We start from the raw sequence: 22,635 nt of genomic DNA, 5'->3' as shown, positions 1-22,635 counted from the left end.
GAGAACAGCCATCCAACTCTAGCACTTGTGAACTTTCATTTAAATGGCAAAATTTTGTTGTTTTCACATCACTGATTGCAATTCCCTTTCGTTTGGCGGCCTTGAGAATGCTTCCAGGAGGTGACAGTTACCAGAGAGCTGATTTCAATGACATAGATGTATGCTTCCTGAGCAGCATGTCGTCTTTTACGTACAACTGTTCAGGGCCTTTCGACCTTTACAGTCTTATTAAAATAGTCTGTTGTGGGATGCTGTTATCATTGCTAAGTGATGTCAGATCTTCAGCAGTTAGATTTTCCAGCACTTAGCAAATTGAATGTGAGTGTTCCACATCTGCCTGCTCCTCTCTGGTCTCACACTACCAGTCTACTTTTTCAAACCCTCATTACCTTTTCCCTGGCCTATTGCAACAGGAGTCTACTGGCCTCCTCTCCTCTTTTCTCTTCTCTCCTCTAATTCATTTTTATACAGAGCTGTCAGATTATTCTTTCAGAAACAATCATCTTCCTTGTTCAAGGATTCCTTCAACAATTATCTATTACCTGGTGAACAGAGACCCAAATGAGTCACTCAAAGTGTGCTCACAACGGATGTTTTTCCTCCTCCTTTCATGTCTATATAGTACACGAACCACTACTCATTGTTTCCTTGAATGTTCATCAAAACTCACCACCTTTGTACCTTTGCTCATGCTGTATCTATGCCCCATTGTCTACATCCAAATGTTTTGTCTTTGCCAAAGACTTAGTCCAAATGCTACCTTTCTTGATAACCCCAGGAGTCAGAAATCTCTTTCTCTCTCTCTCCCCTCCTTCCTCCCTCCCTCCAAGCTTGTCTGCCTTGCTCTTTGCTCTATCCTCAGAAACACAGTATTCTGCCTGGCTCTCAACAAAAGTAGATAATTGACTTCCACAAATAATTTTAAGCATCTATTTTTGCTCAAGATTATGTGGTAGACTCTGGGGATTCAAAGTTCAATAAGACACAGTCTCTTCCCGTAAAGAGTTCACACTCTGGTGATGGATACAGATGTAGATACAGTTCTAGCACGGTGCTATAGGTGTCATGTTAGCAGAAATAGTGAGTGCTGTGGAGTAACTGAGGAAGGGGTGCCCAAGTCAGCCTGGGGCAGAGCGGGGAGAGAAATCAGTGACAGATTTCCAGAAGAGGTTATGACTGGCTGGAGCTTTAGGGTGTGACGATGTGTGCATGATGGGTGGGGGGGTGGAAAAAGTAATTATAGTCAGAGGAAAAGGCATAAAACACCACGATACATTCTGGGAGCTATAATTAATTTAGTGTTGTTGGGACGCACACGTGAGGGAAGAATAGGGAGATAATGCTGAAAGGTAAAGCAGATCATCAAGGCCTTTAGATGCTGTTTACAAGTAAGCAGTTTGGAGTTATCCCATAGAAAATTGGGAACTACTGAATAACTTTTTTTAAAAAAGATTTTTATGTATTTATTTTTAGAGAGAGGTGAAGGGAAGGAAAACGAGAAGGAAAGAAACATCAATGTGTGGTTGCCTCTTGCATGCCACCTACCAGGAACCTGGCCTGCAACCCAGGCATGTGCCCTGACTGGGAATTGAATTGGTGACCCTTTGGTTCGCAGGCCGGCATTCAATCCACTGAGCTACACCAGCTGGGGTGGAACTAGTGAATAACTCTAAAGGAAGAAGTTGGATGGTAGCATGCATTTAAATCTCTGCAGGCAAGAAGGGGTACTATTAGGCCCAAACTTTAGCTGCCACAGATGGAAACACACTAATGCCCAATCTCTGCATTGTGCCTGCTGGGCACAGTCCTCATGACTGAACACCTACCAGAAAGATAAAGGGCTTTGTCCACCATGTACTCCTCAGCAAAACGAATGTGACAAAAGTTCTTTTTGCTCTTCCGAATAGCAATGATCTCTCCACACTGTTCGAACACTTCCACGATGATCTGCTCTGTCCCATTTTCAGGCAGGCCACCCACAAATACCGTTTTGCATCCTGGTGGTCGTTCTCGGGTTGCAGGAGGTGGAAGATCTAAATGTACATGCAAAGGGATTTGAAATTAAAATGTTTGGTTGAAACAGACCTCTTTGAAACCTAATGTGTCCCAGAGATAGCCCTACTGTACCAACCAGACTAAGAGTGCCTGAAGCATGTGGCCCCAAGGTGCTCATCTCCACTCCACAGCAAATTGGTTGGATGAACCTAAAAATCATTTTATTTAATAGTTTGGTGCCCGTAATGGCTACAAGATAAATACACAGACCTGTTTGTCTGTCCCATCCAGATATCTTTAATTTCGTTCTTTACTTTTGTTGTGACAACTCAGCTATGTTCTGTTTTCAGTCATTTTTATTAAGAAGACAGTTAGTTGGGTGAAATCACACTTAGTTTAAGGATGAATTCTCAGAATCAGTGGAACACTAGAATTCGTGTAATTCAGTTTGTAGTTACCATATTCTTTCTGTTCATTCTTACTGACAGAACTGTTTTAGGATTAATTTGACAATGATGAAGCGAACATTTACAAAAATGTTTATACCTCTCAGAATGATTAGATTGACAATGTCAGCCAGAGTACAAATGCTCCTTTTGGGGGATTTTTGATTTTTGATACCAGTGAGCCATTCCTCAAATTCCTTGATGGAGACCTGAGGCCGAGAGCTAACCCTGCAGCACTCAGAGGAAACTATGAAAGCCAGCAGAGAAAGTAAACTTGTCTGGGAAATCATTAACTAAAGTGAGATAAATTTGGCTATAAAGAGACATTAAAAGCCTACTTAATGAGAGATTCTCCCTCTGCTTAAAAAAAATGGGCTTCCTACTCACTCATCTTATACATGAAGCCCATTGTATCTGCCAGCTTCTTGTTGCTCTTTATATGTATGTATTGAAGCGCTTTCCAAGCAAAACCCTATAGTTCATAGCCCTCCAAAACAAAGTGCGGTGGTCAAGGGTTTTTCTAATATTGGTTTTGGATCTGCAAGGATTTATTTTGTGTAATCCGTTCTCTCCATTGAGCTCTTAACAATAATTCTCTCAGCTCAAGATCTGGAGAGCTCAACAACCAGTGATTACAGCTCACATACAAAAATAAATGAGTCTCACTTGTAGATTAGGTCAAAACCCCCACCTGGCTCTTATCCAAGTTGGCAAGCGGATGATTTGCGAGCTTCCTTGGGTATCGGCATCTCTAGCTTCCTCACTTGGCTACCACTGTCTGTCTTATCAGTGTGGCTGAGAATAATCAGTTTCTGTTTAGTCGATAAAGGGGAGAGGGATTCAGGGAACCTACAGAGTTTCTGTTAATTTTTAAATGTCTGTAATTTTAAGAACTCACTGTATTGGTTTTTTGATCCGTATGAGAAATTTAAAGAGAAAAAGAAAATAAGCTAGGGAGCAGGGATCTGAAATGTCTTAGTCATGGACACTGGAGTCAAAAGGGGGAAGATGAGGTCCAGAATCTCTTGAGACTTAAGCTTCTCAGTTTTTAAGAACTGGAAAGGATTCTAGATAACACACTTCCGGTAATTCTCAACTCCAGCAGCACATTAGAATCAAGTTCAGAGTCAAACAAAGAAACAAACAGAAATGCCTAGGCCCCACTCTAATGAATGTAACTTAATTAGACTGGGGTGCAGCCTGTACATTATATTTTTAAAGCTCCTCAGGCAAGTAAAATATGTAGCTAAGATTGAAAACCACTGACTTGGTATAAACTCATATTACAAAGGAAAGATCTTAGCTGAGTAAGGCTCAGTGACTCATTCAAGGTCATCAAGTTAGATGGAAATATAAGGAGCATGAACCTAGAACAGATAAACCTGGATTTAAACATTAACTTAATTACCCACTGTCTGTATGACCATGGCAGAACCTCCGAGAACCTCATTTTTCATGTCTACAACAAGGATACAATCTTCTACCTTATAAGGTAGGATAATTGACAAGCTACTATCTATATTGCATGTGGTACAATGCCTAGCACTTGATAGGTTTCCAATAAATAGTAGTTACTATAGTGTTATTATTATTTACTGTTATAGAACTAAGATTTCCTAATTGCCAGTTTGGGGACTTCTAAAGCCCTACCACAAGTCTGGAGTCCAGTGGTAGCTAAGACCTGGACTTCTAAACTCCCAGATCCTTGTTTTATCCAGATCTTTAGATAAGTCTGGGTTTAGGAATGAATGCTTCTTATTGATAAAGGAATCTACAGCTGTGAAGACATATGTGGTTTTGCCCATGGAACATAACCCAGCCTCCGACTACATAGGTAAAGAATTTGCAAGAACATACATATAGGTAGAGCAATGTTTTCAAGTCAAAGACTTCAGAATAAAATCTTGTTTCAGGATCCTCCTGAGACCTACTATTTAAAAGAATTTGATGGTAAAGAATCTTTTTGTGAAGCAAATAATCCCCTTTTCATATTATCTGAGTTTGCTTAGTTAGGTCTGCCTTAGGCCCATTGATGGGCTCGTAGGAATGTCCTTACTGATGCGGTTACACGTGACAATGTAAATACCAAGGTTCTTTTCCTTGACTGTATTTGTGGAACTTAAAAATTGTGTGATGAAGTCATTACCTATTTAGATGCTGTCATTATTCTGTGGTGGCTGGTAAGTAAAGGAGCATAAAAGCTACTAAGAGTAGTGTCAAGAATGTTAGGGATTTATTTATTTTCCTTGGGTAAATGTAGAAAGCCTCTTTGATAGCATTTGCTGATATTTAGGTGTATGCCACCAAGAAGGCAATAGGCTATACTATCTTCCTTAATGGATAGTACTTGTTCTTTAATTAATAGCTCAAAGCGCTTTGTTGTTTGGGCCTGATTTTCTAACCCACTGAAATAGAGTGATCTTGGCACAGCAATGATAACTCCATAGGAGAACAAATTCAAAGTGCTAAGCTATTAATCAGGTAAGGTGTTAAGCTCTTTTAACACCCCTTTCACCACTCTGGATGGGAAACTTTCCTGTGTAAAAAGATTCAAGATAACTGGGAGTATAAAGAACTCTAATCTCTGGCAATGGAAAAGGAGGAGCTTCTAGCAATTATAATTACAACTAAGCACTTATGCTGGGGAGCTGTGTTGAGGCAATCAGCATTAAGATCAGAGTCACTGCTGATATTTGAGGCAGGGAGCAGCTTAGAGAACCTACAAGCCACTTGCATCTTGCTTTTCAAAGGAGCATCACAGATCGCTGAACTGGTTTGCCAGAATTTACACACTGCACATTTTTGAGTTGATTTTAGTAGACAGCTCAAGACTGAGGGCCCCCCAGACAATCAGCAGGGTCAGATGTATTTTATCCTAACTGACTGCAAATAATCAGAAGGTGGCAAATCTTTACTAATTCTCTATTTACTAACTTCCTCAAATTTTCTTTATAGAACCCAGTTTTAGGAACCACAATCAATGAGGTGAGCCTGTTTTGAGATGGTAAAATAAAAACAATTGTTTTTCTGGCTCATGGGTTCTTTCCCATGTGTCTGGACACAAATAGAAGATGCTATTCCATTTATTCCACATGTACTGTCATTTCACAGTAGACTCAAAATGTAACCTCTCCATACAGAAGGTCTATTAATTGGAGTAAAAATCTTGGCAAAATTTAATTTTCTGGAGAGATGGTACTGCCCTTTTATACCAGCAACTGAGAACTGCTGACTGAGAATGCAGTAAATCTCTGATAGCCACTCTGTGGGGGGAAAAAAAAGTAACTGTGATCCAGAAGGCTTTCTTTTGCCACATGTCTGACTCCTGGGAATCAGAGGATGTTGCTTGTAGGGCAATGGAATAGTCACTCACCATTTATCTTTAGTAGATTAGTGCACAGTCAGCTCCAGTCTAGTTTGACCCATTGCATTTTTAGAGCAAAACTGATTTTTCCTAGTCTAGATCAGAGGTGTTAAGTTACTTACAAAAGTTCTCATGGCTATTTAATGGTGGACCTTTTAAAAGTAGACACGATAGAGTTTTCTAACATTAAATATGGTATGTGAGGGAAAGAAAGTTAGGTCAGGACGAACTTTATGTTTTCCTTTTATTATTATTTTTAAACATTTTATTTATTTTTAGCGAGAAGGGAGAAAGAGAGTGAGAGAAACATCGATATGCAAGACATATATTGATCAGTTGCCTCTCACATGCCCCAAGTGGGGACCTGGCCTGAAACCCAGGCATGTGCCCTGATTGGGAATCGAACCAGCGACCTTCCAGTTCGCAGGCTGGCACTCAGTCCACTGAGTTGCTCTAGCCAGAGGGATGACCTTTAAGTTTTGACCAGAGCAACTGAAAGGATGGAGCTGCCACTATCTGGGATGGAGAAGGTTGCTAGTGGAAAAGGTTTGGGGGCAAAGATTAGGAGTTTTGTTTCGAACATATTAAGTTGTGATGTTTACTTCATATCTAAGTGGAGATAACAGATAGGAGGTTGAATATGAATTTCAGGTTCAGAGACAAGGTCTGAGCTAAAAACATAAATTAGGGTTACTGGTGTATGCATAGTTTGGCAGCCATGAGATTAGATGAGATAATCAAAGGTATGAGTGTAGACAGGGGAGAGGTCCAAGGAGCCAGCCACGGGCTCCCCAATTATAAGGAGTCAGGAAGAACAGAAGGCTATGAGCAAAGGAGATGGAGAAGGACAAACCAGGGTGATGGGAGGAACACCAATAGTTTTCCTGGAAGCCCAAACAAGAAAGTTTATCAATGAGTCAGGAGTAATCAACTGTATCATATATGGCTATCAGGTCAGTTAGAAAGAGCACTGACCACTGGATTTAGTATTATAAGGTTGCTAAGTGTCCTTAAACTTAAAGGGACATTTTGAAAGGGAGGTGAAGCAAAAGAATCCCTCAGGGGTGTCCAACCTGCGGCCCACGGGCCACATGAGGCTCAGGATGGCTGTGAATGTGGTCCAACACAAAATTGTAAATTTACTTAAAACACTGAGGTATTTTTTGTGTGATTATTGTGTCACAGTGTATTTAATGTGTAGCTGAAGACAACTCTTCTTCCAGTGTGTCGTAGAGACACCAAAAGGTTGGACACCCCTGGGCTGTAAATGAAGAAGATTTAAGAGAGAGGAGAAAAATTGGAAAGATTAAGTCTTTTGAGGACTTTTGCTGCTAAGGAGTATACATAAATACAAAATACTCTTGGTCCTTTAAATTTTGAAATGTTGGAGTTCCTCAGGGTGTTCTGCTTGGTTGTCTTCCCTCTTGATCTATATGATCTCTCTGGTGGTCTCATTCATCCTTACACAGTCAAATAATCTTATGTTTCAAGAAGGATGAAGGGGTCACGTACTAAGTGTAGCAGACAGATAAAGTAATTTAAGGACTAAAAAGTGTCCACTGGATTTAGTACCCAATATTTAAATGGAAATGCATTAAGGTGATGAATAATTAACTACTGTTATATTTTCGGTACCTTCCACATGGGAGTGTTCCAGGAAAGGTCAGCCTTGGAGTTGGGCTGAAAAATAGTGTGAGATCAGGAAGCAGTTGAACTTAACTGAACGATGGGTAAGTGGTAAGTAGAAATATGACAAAACATGAAGCAAACCAGTGAAAGGCATTTGGAGTCGAGTTGGACTACTCATGGGTAGCCCCGTGACTGTTAGGGTTCTGTATATGTGACAGGCACCTGGATGAAGTGTCAGGTGGGAGAGAGGAGGAGAAATTGATGCTAAAGATACTTTGTAATGAAGGAACAAAACAGAAGCACATTACATAGGTGCATAAAAGAGCCCCTAAAATCACACGATCTTGTTGCTGAGAGGCCACTGAGTGCAAGAGAATACACCAGAGACAGGCATATTGAGTGAGTACTGGGATTTATAATCGGGGCCTTAGCAGACTGGCTGGGTGGGCTCTGGAGAAGATAAGGGATTCAATCAGACCAAATCCCTGCTTTTCCTGTCTTAACTGTTCTTCCCATCTCACTATGACAAAGTCTTGGGGCTGTTCACAAAAATGGCATGTTTGCCATGATTTTAGCAGAGAACTAAGGCAGGCATTAGTATTTTCTCCACTCAATTAAACTGAGCACCCTTTAAACAAAATTGAAGTTCTAAAAGAAATGAATGCCAGTTTACTTTAAGCTGTTTCAGGGGTGTTATTTTTTGAATTCCGTTCCAAAGTCAGGTTCCTTCCCAGAAACCACCACTTTACTGGTACTAATTGCCTTGTCAGCATTATTAAAACAAAGCTGAAGTTCTAAAGGATTAAGTTGTGAAGGTAAAATGCTTCCCTCTCACACTGTAGCCCTTCCAACTCAGAACTGAGAAGGATTGGCTGTAGGTGGGAAAAGATAAATACACTTGATTTCCCATTTAAGTGCACCTAAGAAATCTTTCTCAACAAAGATTTCTGTTTCACATGAGATTTCTGTTTCCTTTACTAGAGACTATCAAAAATCAGAGCCTCTTTAAGCTATATATTTCGACATTCAATTAAACACTGCTCAACAATGAGGTCTATGTGTTATACACAAGGTATCTGAGCTATTGTTTCTAAATTCAGGATCTGAATGCACTGCAGTCATCCCTTGCACCCTATGCAGACATTACAGGTTATGAGCCATCCGGTTAGACTAGACTTGATTAAGACTATGAAAGCCTAGTACAGGTTAATAATGTGATAAATGAATGGCTAAACCAGCAGGATTCTACCTTTATATAAGCAGGAGGTTTTAACATTGAAATGCCTAAATCCATAGCTTTGAAGTGAAAAAAGGTAGTGTCAGGGATGCACAGCTTTCTCTACTATAAAAGTACCACACTAAAAGAAAGGGAAAAAAGTCTATTGCCCATTTGTAGGGACAGTGACACTAAGAGTATGAGACAATAGCACGGCAATGTCACTCATTCACCTAGGCACTAAACACAAACTAGAAATAGCCACATGAACTGGCAGGTAAGGCCTACTAGGACCATCTCACTCTCCATTTCTTAATTCTTCTGTGATATGCTAATTCTCCTAATTTGGTCCTCTGAGATGCTGGTTTCCTAAATTTATTATTGGTCTGGAAGGAAGTCCCTGCTGACAAACAAATTCAAAGTTTGGAAGACGGTATTAACAACATTTTTCCATAGCAAGAGAAGCTAGGATGTTTTGTTCAACCAACCCTGACTGATTCTAAAATCCTCTGTTATGAGCAGACCATACTAAATAGATTCTGCATCTCCGCCAGGGTCTGATTTGATGATTAACTGATTCTTATGTAAGGTAGGAGATGAAATAGTTGTCTAAGTCACATGTCAAAAGTTCATGTTTATTGTGTTAGGCAAGTTCATTTGATCTATGGCCTGGACTGCTGAGTATTTCCCTTAACAGTTTTAATATCTTAGTACTAGAGTGGTGCCCCCCTTAAGTAGGCCACCCAGTACCACTAGAACTGTGGAAGAAGCTTTAATGAGGCGTGGGTTATGTAAATGTGAACATGTAACTTTTTTAAAAGTACATTTTATTGATTATGCTATTAAGTTTGCCCCAATTTTCCCTTTTGCCCCCCTTCGCTGTTCCCGCCTCCCCTCCAGTGATTTCCCCCACCTTAGTTCATGTCCATGGGTCATGCATTTAAGTTCTTTGGCATCTCCATTGACTACTGTTCTTAACATCCCCCTGTCTATTCTGTACCTACCCAGTTATGCTTCTAAATCCTTATACCTTCCCCCTATTCTTCCCTTCCCCCTCTCAGCTGATAATCTTTCAAATAATCTCCATATCTATGGTTCTATTCATGTTCTAGCTCTTGGCTTAGTTTGTTTTTGATGTTTAGATTCAGTTGTTGATAGTTGCGAGTTTTTGTCACTTTAATGTTTATAGTTTTGGTCTTCTTTTTTTTCCTAAATAAGTCCTTTTAACATTTCATGTAATAAGGGCTTGGTGATGATGAACTCCTTTAGCTTTACCTTGTCTGGGAAGTACTTTATCTATCCTTCAATTTTAAATGATAGCTTTGCTGGATGGAGTAATCTTGGTTGTAGGTTCTTGCTTTTCATCACTTTGAATAATTCTTACCAGTCCCTTCTTGCATGCAAAGTTTCTTTTGGGAACTGAGCTGATAGTCTTATGGGAACTCCTTTGTAGATAACTCTCTGTCTTTCTTTTGCTGCTTTTAAGATTCTCTTTATCTTTAATATTTGACATTTAATTATGATGTGTCTTGGTGTGAACCTCTTTGGGTCCGACTTGTTTGGGACTCTCTGTGCTTCCTGGACTTGTATGTCTATTTCTTTTGCCAAATTAGGGAAGTTTTCTTCCATTATTTTTTCAAATAAGTTTTCAATTTCTTGCTCTTCCTCTTCTCTTTCTAGCATCCCTATGATTCAGATGTTGGCACTTTCGTAGATGTTCCAGAGTCTTCTTAAACCCTCCTCATTTTTTTTTTAATTCTTTTTTTTTTTTTTTTTTAAATTTTGTGCTGGTTGAATGTTTATTTCTTCCTTATGTTCCAAATCATTGATTTGAATCCTGGCTCCCTTCCCTTCACTGTTGGTTTCCTGTGGATTTTTCTTTATTTTACTTAGTAGAGCCCTCATTTCTTCCCTTATACTTTTGCCATATTCAATGAGATATTTGAGCACTCTGACCACCAGTGTTTTGAACTCTGCACTTGAGAGGTTGGCTATCTCCTCATCACTTAGTCTTTTTCTTGAGTTCTGTTCTGTTCCTTCATTTCTTTGTCTCCTGGTTTTGGAAGCCTCCCTGTGTCTGTGTACTAGGTAGAGCCGCTTTGGTTCCATTCTAGTGCACCTGTTAAGTTGTATGGGGCAGAGCCATCGGTATTCCCCAGGGTGGGACAGCCCTGGCTCTGTGTGTGTGGGAGGGGTCAAAGAGGGAACAATGCTGCTGCTGGCTGACTTCTGAGGGCTTGCTTGGCTCTCACCCCATTTCTAGTCACTTCACCCACTTCCTGTGTATGACTGGTGCTCCTTCAGCTGCTGTCCTGGTTGTAGTTCTGATGGTGGGTGGGTTCACGTATGTTCTAGTCTCTTCTGAGAAACTGGCAGTGTCCTCCATCACCCCAACCCCCACTGGGTTTACAGCCAGAAGTTATGAGGCTTGCTTTTCTCCAGTGCTGGAGCCTGAGCTGCGCGGTGTGGCCTCAGGCTGGGCTCGCTTGCTCACAAGGTGTCCCCCTGATTTTTATCTACCATATGTGAATGTGGGGCTGCCTGTTGGGCCAGCCCACCTCTCCACCTACCCCCACCCCACTCACTGCTGCCATACTGAGTGCTCTCTGCCCCTCCTACCCATCTGGATGAACATAACTTCTTTAAATCTTCGGGTGTTGGACTTTTGTACAGTTCTGGGTGTTTTTCTGGGTGATTTTCTGGCAGTTCTGTTCCTTCTTATGGTTGTGTAACGAGGCGAGAGTGTCTACCTACACCTCCATCTTGACTGGAAGCCTGAAGATGTAACTTTTGGTCATTTAAAGTAAATATAAAATCCCAAATAGATATAGAAAAAAACATTGAGTTAATTATTACTGCTGTTACATTTAAACTGAAAAATGGGCACCGTATCTTTGCAGATATTTTTAAGAGGCTAAAGAGAAACCTATTAGTTACTGACAAGATAGATGCCTAGATCATTTCCACATGAATTGCATTTACTGAATAACTACAAGTAGTTTGAACTAGACTCAATATTCCTCTTGCCCTCATGGTAAATTGAACTTGACCTCACTGTCTACTGCAGCCCATCAGTTGAGTGGCAATAGTTTGATTGATATGTGAATAGCTGGTAGCCCTGTAGGATTTTGGGCACCAAATTTATATTCTTACGTGCCTCAGGTAAGCTCAGAACACACTCTATTTCTGCCATCATCAGAATGTACGCCAGTTATGAGAAGGAGCGCCTGCAAATGACGGTATTGAGCAATTTGTGTCAGGTGCTTCTTTCTTTACTAACACACTTAAATTCCTTATTAGATGGCATTAAAAAATACATTTTATAATTTGTAACTCAACCAGCACACAGAAATCTACTGCTCTGTGAAGAAAATTCAGCCTTGCCTAGTAAGACAAAAAATTTCCTGTATTCTGTTTTCTAGGTAAAACTTCTGTACATACATCTATGAGGCTCTTGGGTATTGTTTTGAAAAAGAAGAAGGTTTTCCTAGAAAACAAAACATTGTGACTTGTGTGGAGAAAAAGCAGAATATTACTTGGATTTGGAGGGAAAAGTGTGCAGCTTTTACAGTGTATGATCTCTTTTACTACTGGCATATCTGGTGGAATTGGAGGAGGTACTATTCCCAAGCCAGGCATCATTGGAGTTATTGGTGGAATTCCAGTCATCATTCCAAGAGCGGGATCAAAGTCTAAAAAAGGAAAAGAGACAGAGAACAATAAATGACACTAGGCCAAGTCAAATAGAGGCACAATGTTACCTTATAAGATTTATACCAAAAGTCTCTCTAACACAGAAGCAGAATATTTGAGAAAATATGGTATTAACATTACCAGGTCTTAAATATTATACTATACACATGCATTTTCCTTCTGGGATAGGGCTTTTTGGTTATGTTTTACCAGTGCCTATTTGCCTCTACATCTCATTTTGACATCCAAGGCCTTTCATAATATGACTGTGCCTTCTCTGTTGGTCTTGCCTTCCAGTGGTTCCCAACACATAACCTCTGTTCCATTCAGATAAGGCTTCTTGCTGTCCCTTCTAACACTTCTTGGCTTCATGCAGTATAGGATAGTGTTAAGAGCATAGAGTTTTGGGGACAAGGAAGACCTGGGTCCTAGTTCCACCATTTGCTTAGCAGAATGAAGTTTTTGAGCCTCCACTTCCTCATTTGCAAAATAGGGTTAATTCCATTTACCTTATAGGGAGCCGTGAGGAATAAACAAAATGATCAATGTAAAGTGCTTAGCATAATGCACAGCACAAAGTGCTCCATAAATAACTATTCTCTGCACCTTTGTTGTTGTTGTCTCCATGTGGAATCATCCGAGCCTCCCCAAATTCTCCCCATTCCCACAGGCCTGGCTTAAGGCCCAACCTTCCTGAAACACCCTTTCCAGGTAACTGTGGTTATTTCTCAACTCTATGTCTAGTAACCATTTATTTGTTCTACACATGTTGCCACTGAATTTTATTTTACGTCATCCTTTGTTTCATTCAGGGAATTGAGGGTTCCCAAGCAACTATTGTTTGTGGGGCTCATCTTTATACAAAATTTGATCCACTCCAAATCAGTGTCAACACTATTCTGTTGGCACAATCTTATGCAGTACCATGAAAGAAAGAGCGTACCAGGCAGCTGGATTGATTTGCTTGCCAGGCTGCTCTCCCGGACCAAGCGTCTAGGAGGACTCCATAGGCATGAGTTCTGAGGCTCCTTGAGGGCATCTAGTGGACTCCACATCTGGAATAGAGGGCTGGAGAGTACCCCCAAAGGGGAGACATGGGAACTGGTGTTCATATAGATTGAGTTTGAGATCAGGGCTCCTTGCTTAGATGAGCGTGCAAGCCCGGGTCAATTCTAGACACTGGAGGGGAACTTGGAAAATTTCAAGAAAGGTGCTTTTTGAGATTAAATAAAAACACATAGGACCTGCTCTGGACTTGAGGAACTACCCTGATGGCACTGCCTACCTGGCCAGTGCTCAGTACTGGAAGGGGACTTAAGACAAGTATCAAGACAGACATTCCAAAGAATGAGTTCCCCGGGCAGGGGCCCCGCTTGCCTGGCTCTAAAGGTGGTACTGACTTCATTGTTTACATTTTGTCTCTATATCCAAATGCAAGTTCTTTGAGAGAATGGTGTGCATTCTTCTTCTTTATTTTCCCACCTCTCACCTCTGCCCTGTGCTTTAGAATGCTCAGTGGACCGAAAACAAATTATTGGCTAAAGAGTTCTGATAATATAGGGACAGCCACATTAGCATAGCAGGTCCTATTCCTTAAATCTTTATGCTGCTCAACACACAGGTCTGAGGGGCAATGCCTATAAGCGTGTCCTCAAGGTTGCTCTGAATCCCCAGGGTGGCTCTCTTAAGATACCGAAGGAAGTAGATCTAAGCAGTGAGAAGAATCTGTGGTTCCTACAAGAGCAGAACTTCAGGTGTAACGGGCCCAGTGGGAGAGAATCTTGTGACTACGCAGATAGGCAGGTGGATGACACATGGGCATCTCCCATTGCAAGTCAGACCAAGAGAGATAGGGCATTCCCCATCCTCTCACACGTATGTCATACTGACATGTCAAGACCCTAGATATGTATGGGAAGAAAAAAATTCTTTTCCAAAAGGAAATTTTATTTTTTCTGAAAACAAATTTTCAATGTTACCTCACCCAACAGGCATGTATATACACATACTCCTTCCCTTCTTCCCTGTAGCTGTTATATCCCTACTTTCCTCCACATATTAGTTAAATGACCTTGAGGAAGGTTTCTTAAAAACTGTGTGCTTCCACTCCCTTTTTGATAAAGTGGGGGGGGCATAAATAATGACATTTATCTCAAAGGGTGAAAGCACAGAATAGATAAGAAAACCTCTGGCTTGATAGGTGGTTGTCCTGATAGGTAACTTTCCTTCTTTTCATTCAGAACATGTACACACACACTAATAAATTCACTTTTTCAGGCATTCATTTCCACAGTCCTCAAATGTTTATGATAGTTTTGTATATTTCTGGTTCTAGGCAGATGGAGACTAGGGTCCAGGTCTTCCCTTCCATTGTGGAGAACTTAAGGTCCCTGATACGCTGTTCCTGTGCTGTAGAATAAGAGCACTGTGGTTAAGAATGCCATTTAGGTCTTTGGGAAATTTCATTCTTTATGTATAAGATTTTGGAAAAATTGTTAACATTACTTCACCCATTTATAAACTGCTAATTTTCAGTGGCAAAAGATTAGATTAGATCATATGCCAACTAAACAATACTATCTATTTTTCCCTCCTACTGAAATGTTTGTCCTCCTTTTATTGTTCTGCCTGCCTACTCTTTGTTATTCATAAAGCTCTGTCACTCACAACTCTACCTTACCACAGATTACAGAAACATCAGTTCAATAAACAAGTTCTGCCACTTTGAGTGAGAAAGAAATGCCTGTCTCTATGAACTGTCTAGTAATAAATGGAGACAAACAAAAAACAAATACACAGAATAAATATAACTCCTGACTAATGTACTCACCACTCTGCTGTTTGGCATGATTACATTAATATTTTATGAAATTCATTTAAAGTCAAATGTATTCATGACATATGGCTAAAGCCAGAGTAGATAAACTCCTTTTTTTTCCCTTGGTGTTCAATATGTCAAGAGTTCCACAGGCTATACTGCCCAGCAGGGCTTGCTAGAGGGCAAGTTGTGTGTGACATTTCAAAGATTCCTATCCCATTGATTATTTCTTTTCTTTATTTTCAATCAGTAAGCAGCAAAGGAGACATGAATTTCCAGTGCCAACTAAGAAAATACCCATTTGAAACCATGGGCCTCATACAAGTACTGCAGGACCTGAAAAACCAAAGAAGTCCAACAATTATATGTTAGGAATTTAATCTTCTGAAGGAGATTTGAAATGTCTTTATAAAGCATTGTGGAAAGGCCAAGAGGTATTCCTCCAAACTCCTTTCTCCCAATAAATACCCTGTTCTGTCTTGCTTTTACCATTTCTTCTTCTAGCCCCCTTTCCCTACTGCTTTTTTGACTCTTGGCACAGCCATTGACAGAAGTGTCATAAAACATTGGTTTGTATTCCCTCTTCTGAATCATGCGCTTCCTAAAATCCCAGATTACTGGAAATGTTGCAAGTGCTGTGGTGTTATTTGGGCCAGCTTGTTCCTCAGAGTTAAAATCATATAATGTTTCAGTGTAGCTTTAAGCCTTTCTGCTGCCTAGCAACTTGCACTTACTCAACCTAGAGTAGTTAGTTACCTGGCATTATTATCATTCTCCATTCTCTGTACATATCTGAGCTAGGGAGTTACAATGGAAGCAAATGACATTTCTATGTTCAGTTATCCATTTGTCCATCTATTCAATATTATGATGCCAGGCCCTCTACCAGGTGGTGGGGTTGGAGGAATGAGTAAGACAAAATCCTTGACTTTATAGTTTAGTTTGGAAAGAGTCAAGCAATCAGTTATAATGCTGTATCATCAATAATTATCATCACTGTAATTGTTTATTGGGTACTTACAATGTGCTAGGCATTGTGTTAAGCATTTTATATAGTCTTGTTCTAAAAGACCTGTGAGCTACGTATTCTTCTTTTTCTTCCTCATTTTATAGAAAAAGAAACTAGGGCTCAGAGGGGTTTAGTTACTTGCCCAAAATTACATAGTGAGTAAGAGGCAGACCTAAGATTCAAAGTCAGGTTAGTCTAACTTTAATGCTCTTAACCACTGCACCGTCACTCAGTGTAGTTTGACAATTGTTTATAATGCATTAACTTAATTGCATGTACAAGGTGAAGAAAATGTGGTGAGAAACATGGCAGATGAGTAACAAAACACCTCCATATAATTAATTTTGCAAGTGTGATGAATTAAATGTGGATATAGACTCTTGGATACTCCTCCCACTGAGAGGTCATGTCTATACCCTACCCACTTTGAAAACCTACATGGGCTCTAGAACTGATTTGACCAATGGAATATGACAGAAGGGATATTGTGTCTGTTTTCAGGCCTAAGCCTTAATAGAGAGAAAATTTCCACTTATCTCTGGGAACACTTGCTATGGGAGCTTCAAATCACCATATATCATATCCAACTCCCAAGCGGGAAAGGCCATGTGGTGAGGACCTTAGTGTAAATAGAAAGGGAGGGATCCAGCTGAGCCCAGCGTTTTACCCGTTCCCACCAGGGTGCCCTCATGAGTAAAGTTGTCTTGGAACCTCCAGACTAGCCTGCGAACAGTTCAGGCATTCCAGTTGATACTATATGAAACAGAACACCCCTTTGAGTCCTGGCCAAATTCTTCATCCAGAAAAATCTTAAAATATAATAAAATGATTGTATTTTAAGTCACTAACTTATAAAGTAGTTTGTCATACAGTGATAGGTAAGCAAAATATGCTGCATGCTTGGGGTCTGGAGTGTGATTGTTTAATAGAATTAGCTATTTTCAAAGAATGAAAATAAAAAGTATACTAAGCATCCAAACTAGACTTACCATGATTTTTCTGATTATCGGCAAGGTTCTTTGGGACCCAGCAGGGCCCCAGAGCCACTGTCTTGAACAATCGTTGTCACTGCACTATTGCTGTGTGGAAGGGCCAGGTGGAACAATACCAGATGATTGCCATTAGACTAGATGTGCTAAGACTATACTGATGTCTACAAAACATGAGAAACCTTAGAGGTTTCCCATTTTTGATGCCTGACAAAGACAGCACACATGCCAATTTTATGGTTCACCCCGTGGTATTTTCTGGCAGGCCAGTTCATTTTGGCTTTCTTTCTGTAGAAAGCAACCTCTACTTTTGGGGCAGGGGTGGGGATGGTGTCCATAATTTTGTTACCTGTAAATTGAGTGTGTATGAATTTCAGGTTTTATACAAATCATCTCACTCAGTCTTCACAACAATCCAAAGAATAGGCAATATTATTATTCCCTATTTTACAGATGAGGAAACTGAAGCTCGCAGAGATAACACAGTAAGACCACACAATTGATAGCTTTTACTAACCATGCTCTCAATTGATATTCTACACTGCTTTCTACAGAGTTTATGGATCCACAGGAAAAAAAGATGCTCTTTGTCAGAATAAGTTCTGGATCTACCTTCTCAACCTGTACCAGGTCTTCAAATGTTCCTGTCCAAGAGCATACCTCAGGTTGCTTATCTCTATACCTAAAATTTCCTGCTGAGATTATATATATATATATAACCACAGTGTTAGGTAATTTAGAGACCTCTGTTTTAAATCCACTGTCTCAACTTTGACCCACAGGAGAAGTTGGAATTGTGGCAATGTGTGAACTGAAGATAAGCATAGGAAGAGGTGACACGTTTACTATATTGCTTTGCATTTTCATAAGTTGACCCTGGTTCTGGCTTCCTGGAGGCTCCACCATACCCTCAGAAAGGCTCTGTCTGCACTTGATGGTTTCTCCCCATTTATTTCCTCCCAGGGCCACTAGGGCATTTCCAATATTTTATGTATTCCAGAGACCCTTTGAGCACTGAGAGGTAGTGTGCAATTGGAGTAAAACCACATATATTTAGCAACCATAGATTCATCTAAAATAAGTGTTACAAATAGAATTTAATCATATATTTATAATTAAGCTATTTTATAAAAAATATAATTCTAATTCAAGTATACATTTCTGGGACATTATTGCTATTTCTTTAGAATTCCTACAACATTCATTGAAAAATTAAGAATTATGCCTGGTTATCAAGATATTTTAACTCACTACAGTCCTGAATGCCTTCTCTCTATGCAGGTCCTTGAAGAGCTTTTCAGGCAGTCAATCTGAAGAGAGAACACAGATTTCTAAGGATAGCCTGGCTGAGCTAAGATGATCCTTGACTTATTACCAGCACTTTTGGAAATACAGCACAGGTTTCCTAATTTTTCCACAATGACTCTCAAAATCTAACAGCATCTGTCCTGCTTCTCCGGAAGACCATCAAAACTCTTGTTTCAAGCCAGCTGAAAAGTTGAGGTAGGGCCTGGCTCATGTACACACAAACAAGGCAGCAAACTGAGCATAGGTGTGCGCGTCATAATTTTGATTCATAAAGATTCTCCCCAATATACCTTGATTTTGATCCCAAATTTCCATCAATAAAGCTTCATTTTTAATTTAGATACTATTTGTTATATCACACATGTATATAAACCATCAGAATATATTAACATGGAAAGATTATTTGAGGATTTATATTAATCCAATATTTATCAGTGCATTCCAGTTATATATGTATACATGAGTCTATGTGTGCTTTTGCATGCATGGGTATATTTTTAAGTAATTTTTATTTTTCAATTACCACTGACACATAATATTAGTTTCAGGTGTGCAACTAGTGATTAGACATTTATAGAAATTATGAGGTGGTTACTCTATAAGTCTAATTACTCATCTGACATTATACATAATTATCATGATATTATTGACTATATTCCCTATGCTGTAATTTATATCCCCATGACTGTTTTTATAACTGAAAATTTGTACATCTTAATCCTTTCCCCCTTTTCACCCATCCTCCCAACCCCCCCTCCCATGGCAACCATCAAAATGTTCTCAGTATCTGAGTTTGTTTCTGTTTTATTTGCTTGTTTATTTTGTCTTTTAGATTTCATATAATAGTGAAATCATGGCATTCATCTTTCTCTAACTGACTTATTTCACTTAGCACAACAGCATCTAGGTCCATCTATGTTGTTTCAGATGGCAGGATTTCATTCTTTTTTATGGCCAAATAATATTCCACTGTATAAATGTACCATTTCTTCTTTATCCACTCATCTATTGATGGCCACTTAGGTTGCTTCCATATCTTGGCTATTGTAAATAATGCTGCAATGAACCTAGGGATGCACAAGTCTTTTCAAATTACTGTTTTTGGTTTCTTCAAATAAATACCCAGAAGTGGAATTGTTGGGTCCTTCTTTTTCTTTTCTTTTAGCCTTTGTTTTAAAGTCTATTTGTCTGGTATAAGCACTGCTACCCCAGCTTTTTTGTTCATTTTGTATGAAATATCTTTTTCCATCCCTTTACTTTCAGTCTCTTTGTGTCTTTCTATCTGAAGTGGGTCTATTGCAGGCAACATATGTATGGGTCTTCTTATCTTATCTATTCAGCCACCCTATGTCTCTTGATTGGAGCACTTAACCCATTTACATTTAAAATAATTATTGATAAGTACATTGTTATTGCCATTTTATGAGTCACATTTTTAATCTTTTCTTCTCCTTCTTCTTAAAGAAGACTTTAACATTTCTTGTAATACTGGTGTGGTGGTGATGAACTCCTTTAGCTTTTGATTGTCTGCGAAGTACTTTATCTGTCCTTCCATTCTAAATGATAGCCTTGATGGGTAGACTAATCTTGGTCATAGGTTCTTGCTTTTCATCACTTTGAATATTTCTTACCTATCTCTTCTAGCTTAACAAAGCTTATGTTGAAAAAATCAGCTGACAGTGTCATGGGAGCTCCCTTGTAGGTAACTAACTGCATTTCTCTTACTGCTTTTAAGATTCTCTCATTGTCTTTAATTTTTGGCATTTTAATTTTGATGTGTCTTGGTGTGCTCCACTTTGGGTTCTCTCTGTTTGGGTCTCTCTGTGCTTCCTGGACTTGTATGCCTATTTCCTTCACCAGGTTAGGGAAGATTTCTGTCATTATTTCTTCAAGTAGGTTTTCAATACCTTGCTCTTTTTTCCTTCTGGTACCCCTATGATGCAAATGTTGGTACACTTGATATTGTCCAGAGGCCCCTTAAACTATCCTCATTATTTTGGATTCTTTTTCCTTTTTGCTGCTCTGATTGGGTGTTTTCTACTCCCTTGTCTTCCAAAATGCTGGTTTGATCTTCTGCTTCATCTAATCCACTGCTGATTCCTTCCAATGTATTCTTCGTTTAAGTTATTGTATTCTTCATTTCTGACTGGTTCTTTTTTGTTATTTTCTACATACTTTTAAATGTTTCCTATTTCTTTTATAAAGTTCTCACTGAGTTCACTGAGCATCCTTATAACCAGTGTTTTGAACTCTGCATCTGGTAGATTGCTTGTCACCATTTTGTTTAGTGTTTTTTTCTGAGTTTTGATCTGATTTTTCATTTGGGCTATGTTTCTTTGTCTTCTCATTATGGCTGCCTCCCTGTGTTTTTTTTTTTTTTTTTCTTTTTTTTTTCTTTCTGTGTTTTAGGTAGAGCTGCTACATCTCATGATCTTATTAAAGTAATGTACATAGTAAGTATCCTCTGGGGTCTAGTGGTGCTGTCTCCCTGGTCACCTGAGGTGGCTGCTCCAGGTGTGTCCCTTGTGTGGGTTATGTGTGCTCCTCTATTGTAGTTGAGTCCTGATATCTATTAGCACGTCAATGGAAGGAATTGACCCTCAGTTTGATTGGCTGTGAGGACTGGCTGTGACTATAGTGGAGGAGCTGTTGTGCAGGGGCTGAGTGCATGGAGCAGGATTCATTTTTGAGGGATTCTGGTTTCTGCTGAGTCCTCCCTTTCGGTGTGTTGATTGTAGAGGTAGTTGGGTGATGCTCTGGTATGGTCTGAAGCTGGCCACTGGGTGAGTTAGTTTTGGTGCCTCTTGGGGGTAGGGGCTCTGGTATAGGCCAAGGTCAGCTGTTGCTTTTACTCTGCTCAGGGCCACGTGGAATGAGCTACAAAGTGATCTGAAGATAACTGCTGCTTGTGTTGGAATTGGAGTTCCCTGGGAGAGGCTAAACTTTGAACTGAGGCTGGTTGCTACTAGTGCCAGGCTTGGGGCCACTTAGTAAGACGTATGGAGCATGCTGAGGTGAGATGCTGTGCTTGGGGTTTGTGAATCCTTGAGAGATTTTAGGAAAGTCTGAAGCAAGAGCCAAGACAGGTCATTTGTATTGAAAATCCACTGGAAATGATTTTGGTGGTCCTGAAAGTTGGGTAGGGAGGGGTCTCAGGGAATGACCAGGTCAGGGTGAACAGTGTTAGTAGGTTGACAGAAACTTAGATATAGTGCCTGCCTGCACATGCATGCTGGGTGGGGAGAAGGCGGAACAAAGGAACAATGGCTTCTATAAGCACTTCTGTCTGGGCGAAAGCTACCTCCCCCTCTAGTCCTTGCCCTCAAGCCAGATAATTCAGTTCTTCTCCATATGTCTCTTGAGCTTTGCAAGCTTCTGTTCCACTGCTGTTGTTCAAAATGATTGAGTCTGGCAGCAAGTAAGTCCATGAATGGGTCCTTTAAGAGGAACACCTGAAACTCTAGGAGCTCTCTGTGCCACTTAGCAGCACTCCCTTCTGATTTTAACAGCCAGAAGTTATGGGGACTTCTCTTCCTGGCACTGGAACTCTGTGCTGGGGATCCCAGTGTGGGCCTATGATACCTCCGTCCTCAGGGAGCACCTTTACAGCTGAGATATCCATCCCAGTTTTTAACTGCTACATGTAGGTGTGGGACCAGCCTTTTCTGTGTTTCTGCTCCTCCTACCAGTCTTAATATGGCTTCTTTGGATCCTTAGTTATAGAAGTTCTGTTCAGCTAGATTTCCAGTTGTCTCAATGATGGTTGTTCTTTAGTTTGGTTGTAATTTTTAAAATCTTTTATCTTTCAATTTTATTTTGCATTGGTTTCAGGTGTACAGCTTACTGGTTAGACAACCGTATACTTTACATAGAGCTCCCCTTGATATTTCCAATACTCCAACTAGCACCATACATATTTATGACAATATTATTGACTATGTTCCCCATGGTTTATCTACATCTCTGTGAGTAATTTGATGAGGTTGTGGGAGATGGCAAACAGCATTTACCTATTCTGCCATTTTGACTGGCAGTCCTTATGAAGCTTTATCTCCTTATAAAGTTTTTGCAAATATCTACCTTTCTAGCCCATCTTCCCCTTAGTCCTTCCTATTTATTTATACTGTGTTTTTGTTTCTTTAGGACATTTGACAGATTCAGGGTCATG

At 39.9% G+C, this 22,635-nt stretch overlaps 1 protein-coding gene across 7 annotated transcripts in view; it reads right to left on the bottom strand.

The window, feature by feature from the left end:
• Positions 1–22,635, bottom strand: part of ENOX2 (ecto-NOX disulfide-thiol exchanger 2) — a 320,597-nt gene that overhangs the window by 64,114 nt on the left and 233,848 nt on the right. For 6 of the 7 annotated variants that reach the window (XM_045200672.2, XM_045200671.2, XM_053917044.1 and 3 more), the window contains 2 exons: positions 12,187–12,342; positions 1,827–2,033 (listed from right to left, as the gene is read on the bottom strand). In XM_045200672.2, coding sequence (XP_045056607.1) covers positions 1,827–2,033; positions 12,187–12,342 — 363 coding nt within the window. Of the gene's footprint in view, positions 1–1,826; positions 2,034–12,186; positions 12,343–18,410; positions 18,470–22,635 lie in introns of all 7 variants that reach the window. The other variant, XM_024566572.3, reaches the window with a different exon arrangement.

This window comes from Desmodus rotundus, chromosome X (genome assembly GCF_022682495.2).
Source record: "Desmodus rotundus isolate HL8 chromosome X, HLdesRot8A.1, whole genome shotgun sequence".
NCBI lineage: Eukaryota > Metazoa > Chordata > Mammalia > Chiroptera > Phyllostomidae > Desmodus > Desmodus rotundus.
This window is presented reverse-complemented; position numbering and strand designations above follow the sequence as displayed.